Genomic DNA, 13,272 nt, shown 5'->3' with positions numbered 1-13,272 from the left:
TTGATGTGGCATTAAGTATAATCGATGAATAAGTTTATAATTAACTTATCTATTGAAAACATTAATTACTGTCCCAACAAATGTCAGACCAGCAAAATGGGTCAATTTCAGTTGTCAAATCCAATTTCCATCTTTTTATTTATTCAAGTCTGGATTTGGAGATACCTCTTGAAGTAGAAGATACAATTTGGAAATAAGTTTATTTGTAATTCCCTCATGAATCCCAATCTCCAAATCAATATTTCAACTTTTTATTGGAAGGTCATCCTTTGACCATTTGTACAGACCACCAGCCTCTTTTGCATACTGCAAGTAGAAGCACACATCTCCACTTGCCCAGAGAGATTCAGCACTTGGACTTCATCCTACAATTTTCATTGGACACACAACACATCTGAGTAAAGGCGAATGCTGTGGCTGGTGCCCTATCCAGGTGTGACATTACATTCAACTACTGCCATTGATTTCACTGCCATGGTTCATCCTGTGAAACCAGATCAACTCTAGTCTCCTTCTTCAAGATGTGACCCTGGATGAATTGGGTGAAGAGTTGGTCTGTGATTTTTTTTCCCCAACAGAAAGGACTATGCCATTTGTGTGGGCGGCTATGAGGCAGGAGATTTCTCTTCACAATCTATCTCTTCCTGGTAGAAGAGCATCAATCAAACTGGTTAAGGAACATCTTACCTGGCTTCATGTTAAACAGAATGTTGGATTATGGGCAAGGACTCACTTGCTGGATCAACGCCCGAAAGTCTCCAGGCACATGAAATTCAAGCTGGGGGAATTTGTTGTTTTGGATTCCCATGTCCAGCATGTGCACCTTGTGGCTTGGAAGGTCCACTTCCGTCATCTCGGCAATGTACTTATCTGATCACGTTTGAGGACAGGACAACCAGGTGGCAGGATGGAATTCCTATCATCGGCATCTCTGCAGAGACAATTGTTTGGGCTTTCATGGATCATTGGATTCCATTTTTTGGTGTTCTGGGCACTATTACAACAGATTGAGGGGTTCAGTTCGAGTCAGCATTGGTTTGAGTTCTCACAGAGCCTCTGGGCACTACATGAATTACGGCTAAGTATTTCAGGCTAACAGCCTTTTGAGCACTTCCATCGTTGGGTGGGGGGGGCTCTGGATTTTTCCCACTGTTCAAAAAGTATGGGGGGGTGGTTGAAGGTGAATTGGGAGGCACAGGCTTGTGGGCCTAAAGGGTCTGTTACTGTGCTGTAACTCATCTTAAAGTATCGCATTGACTCTGATATGTTACTAATGTAAATCTTGGTAGTAATGGTGTGTATGATTCTGCTTTGTCTTGATCACTGCGGCTATTGGCCTCGCCTCTCATGTGGAACCCTATAACTTGTGTGTTTTGGAATTACCTTGTTGTGAGGAGTATATCTGAATGAATAGCTTCACTAATTACTCACCATGTTCATGTTTAAAGTCCATCTATCCTTGTCTGCCAAGTCTGCACTGGGAAATTGTAAATGTTACTCCACTCTTTAAGAAGGAAGAGAGGCAAAAGACTGTAAATTTTAGACCATGTCTTCACATAAAAAAAATTATTATGAAAATTATGTTATCTTTTCCAAACAAATACAAGCTTTCTTTATGCCAACGATTCATATTTAAATCCACATAATTTATCCACGTAATAACAATACATTCACTAGCCAATACTAATGTGAACCGAATAAATTCAATTTGAGATTTATCCATTCTTAAACCCATTGTTAAAGTTGTAATATACACTATTTAAAAAAAGCAGTGGATCTAACATTAAAGTAGTCTCTCATAAATCCGCCTTAAACTCTTTAATTTTTTTCTCCAAAAAGACTTACTTTATCACACAACCAGACAGAATTGAAAAAAAAAGTACCAATTTGAGTCCCACAATGAATACACAAATCTGAATGACTAAATCCATATCTATTTAACTTTTCCGGCTTTTAATACAGCTGATGTTGAAAATTATAGTCCACCAAATTTAGTCACACTATCTTCACACATAGTAGTCCATCCTTCCTCAGATAATTTTAAGGTTAAATCTTTGATTTATCTAAATCCAGTTTAGCCATTTTCTCTTGCAACAAAGAATACATTTCTGAAATAAATCCCTTTCTGCCCCATTTACAATTACATTTTTAAATTTAGTTAACTTAGGCATCTTCAATTCCTGCCAAAAATTCTTCACTACTGGAGCACATACTTTAAAATATGCAAAGAAAGAATTTAATGGTACCTCAAATTTTCCTCAAGCCTATCAAAAGAAAGAAATATCCCATCTTCAAAACAATCTGCAAACACTTGAATACCTTTCAAATGGCAAATCTTTAAATATTGAGATTATTCATCAAGAAGGATATGAATTTATCCTGATATAATGGAATTTATAATGAAACCTTATCTCCAGTTCCTATTTCCTGATTTCTTTTATTCCAAATATCACTTAAGTGTCATAATACTGGCACATTATAATAATGCAAAGGATGAGGAGTCCATCAAAATATACATTGATGTATAATAGAATGAGAAATCTGTGCAAATGCCTCTTTAGCCCAGCGAGGAGATTGATTAACATCTAACATCATATTAATAAATTTTAACTGATAATTAACTAATAGTTTAATAAATAATTCTGAAAATGAGACCATTGTAGTCTCGAAAGCATATTTTCCTGTCAATGTTTGCAATAATACTCTAGTCAATATACTTTTCTATAAAAATATTCTGATTGCTGCATAACTCTTTAAAAAAATATGTTTGGAAGTGAACATAGAATTGATTGAAAAAGATATGAATACAAGGAAAAATATTCATTTTAACACAATTCACATGTGTCATTTATGTCAGAGGAAGACCTTTTCATTTAATTAAATCAGCTTTAATTTTTGTCTTTAGTAAAACATAGTTCAACGTACACAAATATTGATAAGACGCATCAAACAATAGCCATAAATATTTAATTTTCTTAGTCCATCTAAGCTGTGTAATCTGTTTACCAGCAGTATAATCTTCCTCTGTAATTGATAATATGTACCTCTTATCCCAATTAACCTTATAAGCAGACATTTTTCCATATTGTACCAAACAGGTTTGCAGATGTCATAATGATTGCTGAGGATTTGTTAAATATATTGGTACATCATCTGCAAACAAATGAATCTTACATTCCTCTTCATTTATTTTAATCCCACTAATTTTATCATTTTATCTTTTAGCCTGGGCTACCGGTTCTATCACCAATGTCGACAAAGGACAACATTGCCTTGTGGAGCGTGTTAAATTAAACATATCTGAAATTTGTCCATTCGTCACCATACTCGCCAAAGGATTTTTATACAAGGCTTTAACCCAAAAAAGGTAAAAAAGGTCCAAACTTAAACCTTTCAAATATTTTAAATAAAAAGTACCTTTCAACTTGATCAAAGGCTTTTTCCGCATCTAATACCACTATCACTGATTGATTCAAACAACGTCAACAGTCAAGCAATATTTTCAGAAGAAAATATATTCTTAATGAAACCTGCTAGATCAACGTATTAAACGTGTCAAATACTTTGCAAGTCTATTAGCTACTATCTTATAATCTACATTTAAAAAATAAATTGGTCGATATGAGACAACTTTGAATGGGGGTCTCTTTTTCCCCAAGCCTATTCCTATTGGGCATCTCAGCTACTTCCTTGCACATTTGCTCTTCTAGTTCCCTCTTCCCATTTGGCGGCCTATAATATACCCTTATAATAATAACCTCACCCTTCTTATATTTTAGTTTTACCCACACTGCCTCCCTCGAAGAGCAGTTCAGTCAAAGAAGGATGAAGACGCTGACGGGCGGCAAAAATGGTGTTTTTACCATCGCCATTGTGGGAAAAATGCCCATAAATGTGTCCTGCCACGTACCTATTACAGAAGAAAGGCAGGAAACGAAAAACCAGCTTCTATTATTGGCCTCGGCAGCTGGTACAAGAACGGGCCTATTTTATCTTCAAGACGACACGTTTCTTGTAGACACAAGTGCTGAGGTCCGTTTGCTCCCACCCAACCTATTTTGAAATATAAACCACATCAATAACAATACCTGGCTCTTCAAACAGCAAATGGGATGATAATTCCCTGCTTTGGCACATGACGGGTCATGTTTGGGATAGGAGGTGTGACATTCCATTGGAATTGCGTATTGGCTTCCATTGCACAACCCATTATGGGTGCAAATTTTTTAAAGTCCCATGACTTGCTAGTAGACGTGAATTGGAGGAAATTGGTTCATGCTACCACTTTTCAAACATACCCACTAGTCTGCAGCAAAGGGAGAGTTTCCCATCTCGGGGTCCAGACCCTGCACAAAGATGCCTACGCTGTCCTGCTCAATGAATTTCCCGGTATTATCTCTCCGAATTTCAATACCTCCAAAACAGTACATCGAGGGCCATTGCCAACATCTCACATTCTTTAGCCGACATTGATGGCCATTGGAGATGAAATATCGTGCATTGTATCAAGGCACACGGTACTTCTGATTTGTTTTGGAGAGTCGGCATTTCACTGTGTTCACAGACCACCAGCCACTCGTTTTTGCCTTCAGCAAAATAACGGATCCATGGTCAGCAAGACAGCGGGTTAGTTTCTGGTGACGGTTCTGGGGGGGGGGGGATGTAGCAGTTGTCTTGTGGGCCGAGTGGGCAAGGTTCTTTGGCAGGTGCGTGAATTCATAAGACAGACAGCTGGGAACTCATTCATTTAATTGACTGACCACGCGTGGTGCTGTGTGCTGAGGAATGGCACATTGATCTATGGATTCTCCTGCTGAAAGGCGTGGGACACTCTCAGGGCTTAATTTAAACCTGTGGTCCTGTGGATTGGCAGCAAACTCATAATGATGTTCCACCTTGACCCATGGAGCCCGGGACATGCAGTAAATTAAAGAAGCCTGTAAAGTCTGAATAAAGCAGTCTTGTGTTGACTAGCCTGGTGTGTGTGTGGTGTGTGTGTGTGTGTGTGTGTGTGTGTTGCTTTAGTAGCTCTATCGAAGTAGCCGCTAAATACATAAATATTTGGGGTTATTATCGCACTTACAGGATACTTTTCATCCATCTCACAGCCTGTGGGAAGAAGCTATTCCCCAGCCTGGCAGTCCTGATTTTGATGATGGACGTGGTTAAAGATGCTGTACACTGCACGGAAATGGTCTTTTTACTGTTCCTTGAGCCCTATTTGAACAACACTCCCAGTAAATGTCATCTACAGAAGGAAGGGACACCCCAGTGATCCTCACAACTCTTTGCATCATTCCTGACTGATGCTTTACAGCTACTAGACCATCCAAAGGTGTAGCCAGACAGGAGACTCAACTGCGCTCCTGTAAAATCTCAGGATGAGAGGCATTGGCCTTGACCTCCTCAGCCTCCTTGGGAAGTGTAGGCCCTTCCTGACCAATAAGGAGGAGTGATTGTTTGGTGTAGTAATACGTGTGCTGTGTGGATAAGAATTTTATGTGATTGTATTGACTATTCTTGCTCTTTAACAATCTTTAGTGGATAGAAGTAGTCATTGTACTTTAGGATGTACAATCATGTACAGATTGTCTTTAAATAGCCATTTGGCCCAGATGTCTATTCAGTCCAAGAATACGTTCGATCACAGGCAGATTTTGAACAATAACCTCATTCATTCTGCAACAACTGCCACTTAATTTTGCCAGTTGTTCAAAGGTAAACTATATGGAGAAAACACCACTGTCAAGTCTTCTGCCTTCAAGGAGTAAATATATTGAAATGGGCAATAGATCAAGAGATGGAAACAGTGAAATCAGACAGAGGTGAGTGGCGACTTAAATTAGAAACATTTGTGTTCACAGATCCACAGAGCCCAGGTGTTTAGCAGAGTGTTCACCCAGTCTGTATTTGATCTTGCAGATATCGAGGTCAACTGAGTCATCCAAATGTAGGAAATTAGGATGGATGGGGTTCATGTGAAACTCTGCCTCAACTGGAAGGTCTGATTGTGGCCTTGGATGGAGGTGAGAGGAGATGTAGGGACAAGTTTGGCAATTTCTGTAGTTCCAATGGGGAGTGCATCAGGTGGTGGTGGGTGGAGAGGGTAGTGCCGTCGAGGGAGTCACAGAAAGACGTGCACCTGTGAAAAGAGGATATGAGTGGAGCAGGTTAGATGTTGCAGGTTAGAGGATGGTGCTGAAGTTGGAAGTGTTAAAAGATAATGTGTCAGATGTGGCAGCTGTTGGGTAGTAAGTGAGAAACCTGTGAGATTCTGTCCTTGTAGTGCCGAAGAGGAGGTGGGGTAAGGGCAGAAAGAGAATTGGAGATATAGGTGCAGGCTTTTTCAGTAAGGGGGAATCTGCATTTATTGAAGAAACAAGACATTTTGGGTGTCCTGGAGTAGAAGACCTCATCTTGGGACTGTTACAGGCCCAGAGGACCCCAAAACCTCGCAGCAATAGAAAATCACCAAGACAAATGGATACTTAAACAAATGAAATTTTTATTTTTTTTAAACAAAAAAACAATCAACCTTAAACTTATCACTATTAATGTAACTCCTAATTCTAAATGCAGGTGTATTTAAAGTGTATAAAGTGCTTTGACACTCCTACAAATTCACTGGTGTCTATCAATTCTTATGCTATGCACAGAATTCAACATTTATGACTTTTCACCAAGATCTGGTGCTTAAAAGTAAATGTTTACCCTCCAGGAAGGCCCTTGTTGGTTTCAGAGAGGGATTTCTTGTTCATTGGACACACAAAACTGATTCCCTCTGATCAGTCACTTTGGTGACTTGCCAAAGAAACTTTCACTATCAGGGTTTTCCAAATAATAACCTCTTCTGCAGGACACCATTGAGTTCCTTTTGTTTCAGTTGAAACACCATTTCTAGCCAGCCATTTCCTCTTGTATGTAGAACAAGGTTTTTCAACAGGCTGAACTGAGAACTCACAACCCGTCTTCAAAATCGGGTTTCAACAAGATGCCAGTTTGCATCTTTATCTTTTAGAAAAAAGCCTATTTGGTGACTCTTCTCTGCTTGCAAAAGCACATGACCTTCTTAGAACAGAAAACTTCTGAGTCCATTTATCTGTTGCTTTAAAAACAATAATCCATTTACACCTGCTTTTGAAATTATTTAGCAAAACAGTCTCCTTGTTTTGTTTTTGCAAAGGCTCTCGGCGCCTGAATGACTCACTCTCAGCAAAGCTCTTGCATTTTAAGTAAGAGATGTTTTGCGAATTGTTAGTGTTTGTTTGTGACCTACATGACTCCTACAATCCGTCCATCAAAAACGTATTTACATACAATATAAAATATATAATCTGTCACAGGACAGATGCAGCAGAGGAGTTGTGATAAAATCAATGGTGTCCTTGCAAAAAAAAACATGGGAAGAGGTATAATCCAGTTGGCTCTGGTGAGTGGAGTTTGTAATAGTTTGAAACTTGAACCTCTCTCTCTATTTTAGGAGACAATTTACTGTCATGTAATTAAAAAGTATCATATGATACAAAATTGATTTGATTTCCTGCTGTAAGACAGACAGATTCGCCATTGACAGAAGTTGCCTGAAATGCCTCTTGCGGTCAGAGAAGGAAGCAAAAAAAATTCATACTCTCCTGCTCCCCCCCCTCCACCATCCTGAATCCTGGGCCAAGTCACTGATGGTCTGTGGATTGTCTTTCAATGCTCACAGACCAATCCAAGTCATTGGCAATGTGAGCTCCACTTTTGAACCTCTGACATGATTAGGAACCCATTAGGACCCACTCTTATCCCAGGTCTGATACCTGACACCCTTTTAGCCAATTTCCAACCAGTATTTAGCAATCCACAGCGTGGTGTAAGTTCCTTGACTTCTTTGTCCAGAAGCCCACAGCCTGCGTAGATTCCTTTCCTCAATTTACCAACAGCCTGTCACCTATGTGGGTCCTTCAGCTGCAGAACCCCTCACTGGTCTGCTTCCATGGTCACTGTATTGAATCCTCTGCTTCTCAGATGTTGATGTTTTCTTGTGCCCTGTGCTAGTCCTCTATTTCCACAGAGTTCGCGGTGGCGAGGAAATCTAACACACCTAATTAAAAATTTTACATCTTAGAGGAGAATCTCACATGTCTGGAGGGATGGAAAGGGCATTATTACAAATTGAAGCCTAATATTTGAATATTCATGTGCCAAATTTGCAAAAGGATAGAGTATATATTTCTCAAGCTATATGTAATTTTTTCTAAAGGAAGACAATTTTGAAATTTTGCATGTCATCTTGGCATCCCTAAAAATTTATCTGATTTCCGAGTAAGTTCAATACATTTCCACATCCCTGCTAATGCTAATTTAACAAATTTCAATTGATATATTACTAGTTTTAATTTGGGCCTTATTCCTTCAATATTTCCTAATAAAAATAGAGTTGGATTTTGCGGATAAACAACTCTGTAACTTGTTCCAAAAAATTTGTAATTCTCCCCAAAAAGATCTCACATTAGGACAAAGCTAAGTTGAATGCAATAAAGTTGCTACATCTTCACCACACTTCAAACATCGATCTGATAATTCTGATTTTATTCTATTCAATTTCTCTGGTGGAAGAAGTAACTGTAGAAGAAAAACGAGTTGTGAATTCCTTCCTCACTGCTGCAGTGTGGAACTCTGGTCAATAGTTCCAGACTGCTGAGTTGAAGTGAATTAATACAACTCCCCTGGATCAAATGATCTCTGTTGCCAAATCAGCTTCCTGTCGAGCTTTTCAAATCCAACTGCCTGAGTCACCTGACTCCAGGTGCAGCTTTCAGATAAAATCCTTGCTGACATCTGCTACATGACTGATGTAAAAACAATTATGCTGAACTAATTGGTATCATACATTGAGAAACTTGTATGGATCTGCCAATATTTGCCAATCAATTACAATATTCAGATACATTTCCCACGTTTGTCTCGACTTATGAACTCCTCATTTAAAAGTTCCTACTTGTAATCAAGAGGACATCACAGAAGTAAACTTTTTAACAATTCCTCTTTATAAGGAATTTCTATTTCAGTACAACATGGTTGGTTCTAACTTATCCTTCAAATATGCTATTAGTTGGAAATAGCAAAAAAGATTGCAATGAGTTATACGATATTTATTTCTCAGTTGCTCAAATAACATGAATTGACCCCTTTCATAACAATCTTCAACATTTATAATCCTCTTACGAAACCAGCTATCCAGAAATTGATGATCCTTTGAAAAAGAGACGAGGATTTCGAATCAAAGCCATTCTGGGTGATGTACATCCACTTCCACCAATTTCATCAATTATTTTATTCCATATATTAATCAAATGTTTCAACAATGGTGTATCTTTATTACCAACCATTAATTTCAATTCCCACTTGTATAAAAATTCTTCTGCTTTTCTCTCTCCTATTTTATACTTTTTAAAGGCAATTTTTCCCCTTTCACAAAAAGAAGCAAGAAATCTCATTTGAGCTGCTGGATAACAATTTTTAAAATGAGGAAGCTGCAATCCTCTGAATGCAGAATTTGTTTTGTGTCACATGTAATATGGGATTCAATCAGAAATGGGTTCACGTGACGTAAACTCATGATGCAGACTGTTTTCTGAAAATGGAATACAAGAGGAGGGTTGTCTAGGTCTTTCGCAGGATATAGATTACAAGATATAGGGGAAAAGTAGGCATATTGAGTCTGTTCCACCATTCTTCCACTCACCCCCACTGCCCAGCTCTCTCCCCATTACCCGTGATTCCTTGACTAATCAACTACCTGTCAATCTCTGCTTTAAATACACCCAATGACCTCAGTTCCACAGGTTCACGACCCACTGACAAAATCAATTTTTCCACATCCGTTTTAAATTGACACCCTTTTATTCTGAAATTATGTCCCTTGTTCTAGAATCTCCTACCATGGGAAACATCTTTGCCATATGTACTCTGTCCAAGCCTTCCAGCATTTGAAATGCCTCTGAGGTCTCCCTTATCCTTCTGTACTCCAACTAGTACAGTCAAAGAGTCGACAATTGTTCCTCATACACTCACCACAGTATAGGCCAGAATTTATTGTACATCACTGTTAAACTTTTTCACTGCACTGATTCCGGTGTCAGCAGTATCTTTCAAAGTTAACTGTACATCACCTTCAGCATTCTTCCCACACTGAACCCAGTTTCACAGTATCTGCCACAGTTTATCGTACATCACTTTTAAACCTTCTCAGTACTGTAAACCTGGTGTCACAGTACCTGCCACAGTTCATTGAACCTGACTGTTAAACCTTCTCACTAATGTTGGACCTTCTCCAACACCAGCACATCTTTTCTCAAATACAGCACCCAAAACTCTAATTCTGATCGAACGGAAAGGGAATTCTCCTACGATACAGACACAACAGAGAAATGATATTATGTCTTGTTGATATTTACAAAAATTATTGAAGAGTCAATTAATAACTTTGAAAAGATGCCGGGACCCATTAATGGAATATTATTATAACCTAAAGAATGGGGGTTGTTCTGAAGCTTGGTGCTGTGTTACGAGACCAGAGGATCCCAAAACCCAGCAGCAATAAATATTCACCAAGACAAATGGTTACTTAAACAAAAGCTGATTTTAATTATCTTTAAACATGAAAACAGATAAGACTTTAACTTATCACTATTTTACTACTTTAACTTACTTTATCTAACTTACCCCCCTTCTAATTCAAAGTGCACGTGTGTGTAATGTGTGTGTAAGTTCAGAAAAGTTCTTTGGTTCACAGTCCAATCTCACTTCTAATTCCTCCAAGTCCACTGTTTGCAGGCCATTCTTATACTGTGCACAGAATTTAACATATATCAAGTTCACCAGATTTTGGTGCTCAAAAGGTGAATGATTACCACTCGGGAAGGTTTTTGTTGGTTTTCAGAGAGAGGTGTGTTGTTCAGGGAAGCATTAGTGTTTTTGTGACTCAACGTACCAGCATCTGAAGTCCGCTATCTCTTCAGAAAAGCTCTGAGAGCTTTAGCATGCAGCAGAGCTGAACCAGGACTTTGCAGGTATTTAAGGGAGTGTGTGGGCAGGGTTTGTTCTAGACCAACAATCTAACCAAATGACACTGCTTGAAATCAAGATTCAAACCATTTTGAGGAATACAACAGAAATTGTTCAACAAGAGCCTGGTGTTCCCTGAGGAGTTTTCTTTCAATAGTGGAAATGATTTTTTTTTAAAAGCCCATTAATCTTCCTGATAGAGATCTTTGTATTTAACTTTCAGGTTGCTCTCTGTTGTTAACTTGGAGACCTTTAATGGGGTGGCTGGGTGGAATCTTTGCTTTAACCAAGTAGTTCTCTTGCAATTTTCCAGCTGTAGGATGCGATGCAGTTGCTTGCAAGTTTAGCAAGTGGACTTATGATGTGAAACTGCAAATCACAGCACCATTTTTGTTTTTGAAAATGCAAATGTGAAAATTTTATCTTTGATCTCCTTGGTTTGCTTAAGTTTACAGAGGAGATGTTGGGTCAAGCTGAGAAGACAGAGGTTGGATGCCTATTTGGCGAAACGGCTGGGCATAGCAGAAAACACAAAACGAGGGACTGAAAAAATAATGAAGCAGACTGAAGTGCCGTTGAACTAAACCCAAGTAAAAATTTAATTTTGTGCAGTGTACTTAAGAGACCAAACGATTTGGGCTTTTTGTGGTGACCTATTTAAATGAACAAAATCTGTCTAGAATAGAAGTTTATGCAATGTTTGGAAGTTGCCACAAAAAAATGGAGATATAAATTAGATGTTGTAATTAAGATAAATGAACAATACAATGAGCCTGGTGTCACAGTATCTGCCTCCCTCTACCATATATCACCATTAAACCTTCTCCCCAATATGAACCTGATGTCACAGTATAGGCCAGAATTTATTGTACATCACTTTTTCACTGCACTGATTCCGGTGTCAGCAGTATCTGTCAAAGTTAACTGTACATCACCTTCAGCATTCTTCCCACACTGAACCCGGTTTCACAGTATCTGCCACAGTTTAATGTACCTCACTTTTAAACCTTCTCAGTTCTGTAAACCTGGTGTCACAGTACCTGCCACAGTTCATTGAACCTGACTGTTAAACCTTCTCACGAATCTGAATCCTGTCTCATAGTTTCTGTCTCTGTCTATCGGACATCAACGTTAAACTTTCTCCCCCCTGTGAACCTGGTGTAATAGTATCTGCCTCTTTCTACCGCACATCACCGTTAAACCTTCACCCGACTGTGAACCTGGTGTCACAGTATCTACCTCAGTCAACCAGACACCACGTTAAAACTTCTCCCTACTGTGAACCCGGTGAAATAATATCTGCCTCAATCTCCCGAAAATCACCATTAAAATATCTCCCCACTGTTAAGTCTGTGTCTCTGTATCTGCAACAATGTATCACGTGTCACCTTGAAACCTCCTTCGCACTGTGAACCCGGTGTCACAGTACCTGCCACAGTTCATTGAACCTGACTGTTAAACCTTCTCACTAATGTAAAACGGTGTCACATTATCCTTGTCACACCTCCATACATCACCGTTCAAGCTTCAACCCACTGTGAACCTGGTGTCCACAGTATCTACCACAGTTTATCGTACATCACTGACACAACTCCCCACTGTGAACACAGTGTCACAGTATATGCCTCAGTCTACCGAACATCACCATTAAACCTTCTCTCAACTAAGAAACTGGTGTCACCCGATCTGCCACAATTTATCCTACATCAATGTTAAACATTCTCCCCACTTTGAACACGGTGTCACAGTATCTGCCTCAGTCTCCCGTACAGGACACTTAAACCTTCTCCCCACTGTGAACCTGGAGTCACAATACCCGCCTCAATATACCTTACATCACCCATAGACTTTCCCTCCACTGCGAACCTGTTGTAACAGTATCTGCCTCAGACTCCCATATATCACCATTAAACATACTCTCCACTGTGATCCTGTATATGCCAGAGTTTTTTTATACATCACTGTTAAACATTCTCACTGCCCTGAACCTGGTGTCACAGTTTCTGTCCCAGTCTACTGTACATCACCATTAAACGTTCTCCACACTGTGAACTCAGCGTCACAGAATCTGCCAGAGTTTATTGTACATCTCATTAAAGATTCTCCCCACGGTGAACCTGGTGACACAGTATATGACACAGTTTATCGTACATTAATGTTAAACATTTTCACTCCCGTGAACCCATTGTCTCAGTATCTATCTCAGTCCACCGTACATCC

General features: G+C 39.2%; 1 protein-coding gene across 9 annotated transcripts in view; it reads left to right on the top strand.

Annotated features, from left to right (window-relative positions):
* LOC138745758 (glycogen synthase kinase-3-like) overlaps positions 1 to 12,189 on the top strand; it is an 84,268-nt gene extending 72,079 nt beyond the window's left edge. For 7 of the 9 annotated variants that reach the window (XM_069903045.1, XM_069903043.1, XM_069903038.1 and 4 more), the window contains 2 exons: positions 3,226 to 3,367; positions 11,501 to 12,189. In XM_069903045.1, the coding sequence (XP_069759146.1) occupies positions 3,226 to 3,367; positions 11,501 to 11,636 (278 nt within the window). In that variant the 3' untranslated portion in view covers positions 11,637 to 12,189. Of the gene's footprint in view, positions 1 to 3,225; positions 3,435 to 11,500 lie in introns of those variants that run through there. The other 2 variants (XM_069903046.1, XM_069903047.1) reach the window with 1 other exon arrangement.
* Positions 12,190 to 13,272: the final 1,083 nt, after the last annotated feature.

The sequence above is a fragment of the Narcine bancroftii genome, chromosome 11 (genome assembly GCF_036971445.1).
Source record: "Narcine bancroftii isolate sNarBan1 chromosome 11, sNarBan1.hap1, whole genome shotgun sequence".
In the NCBI taxonomy this organism is placed as follows: domain Eukaryota; kingdom Metazoa; phylum Chordata; class Chondrichthyes; order Torpediniformes; family Narcinidae; genus Narcine; species Narcine bancroftii.
Note: the sequence above shows the minus strand (reverse complement) of the source record. Positions and strands in the feature narration are given on the sequence as shown.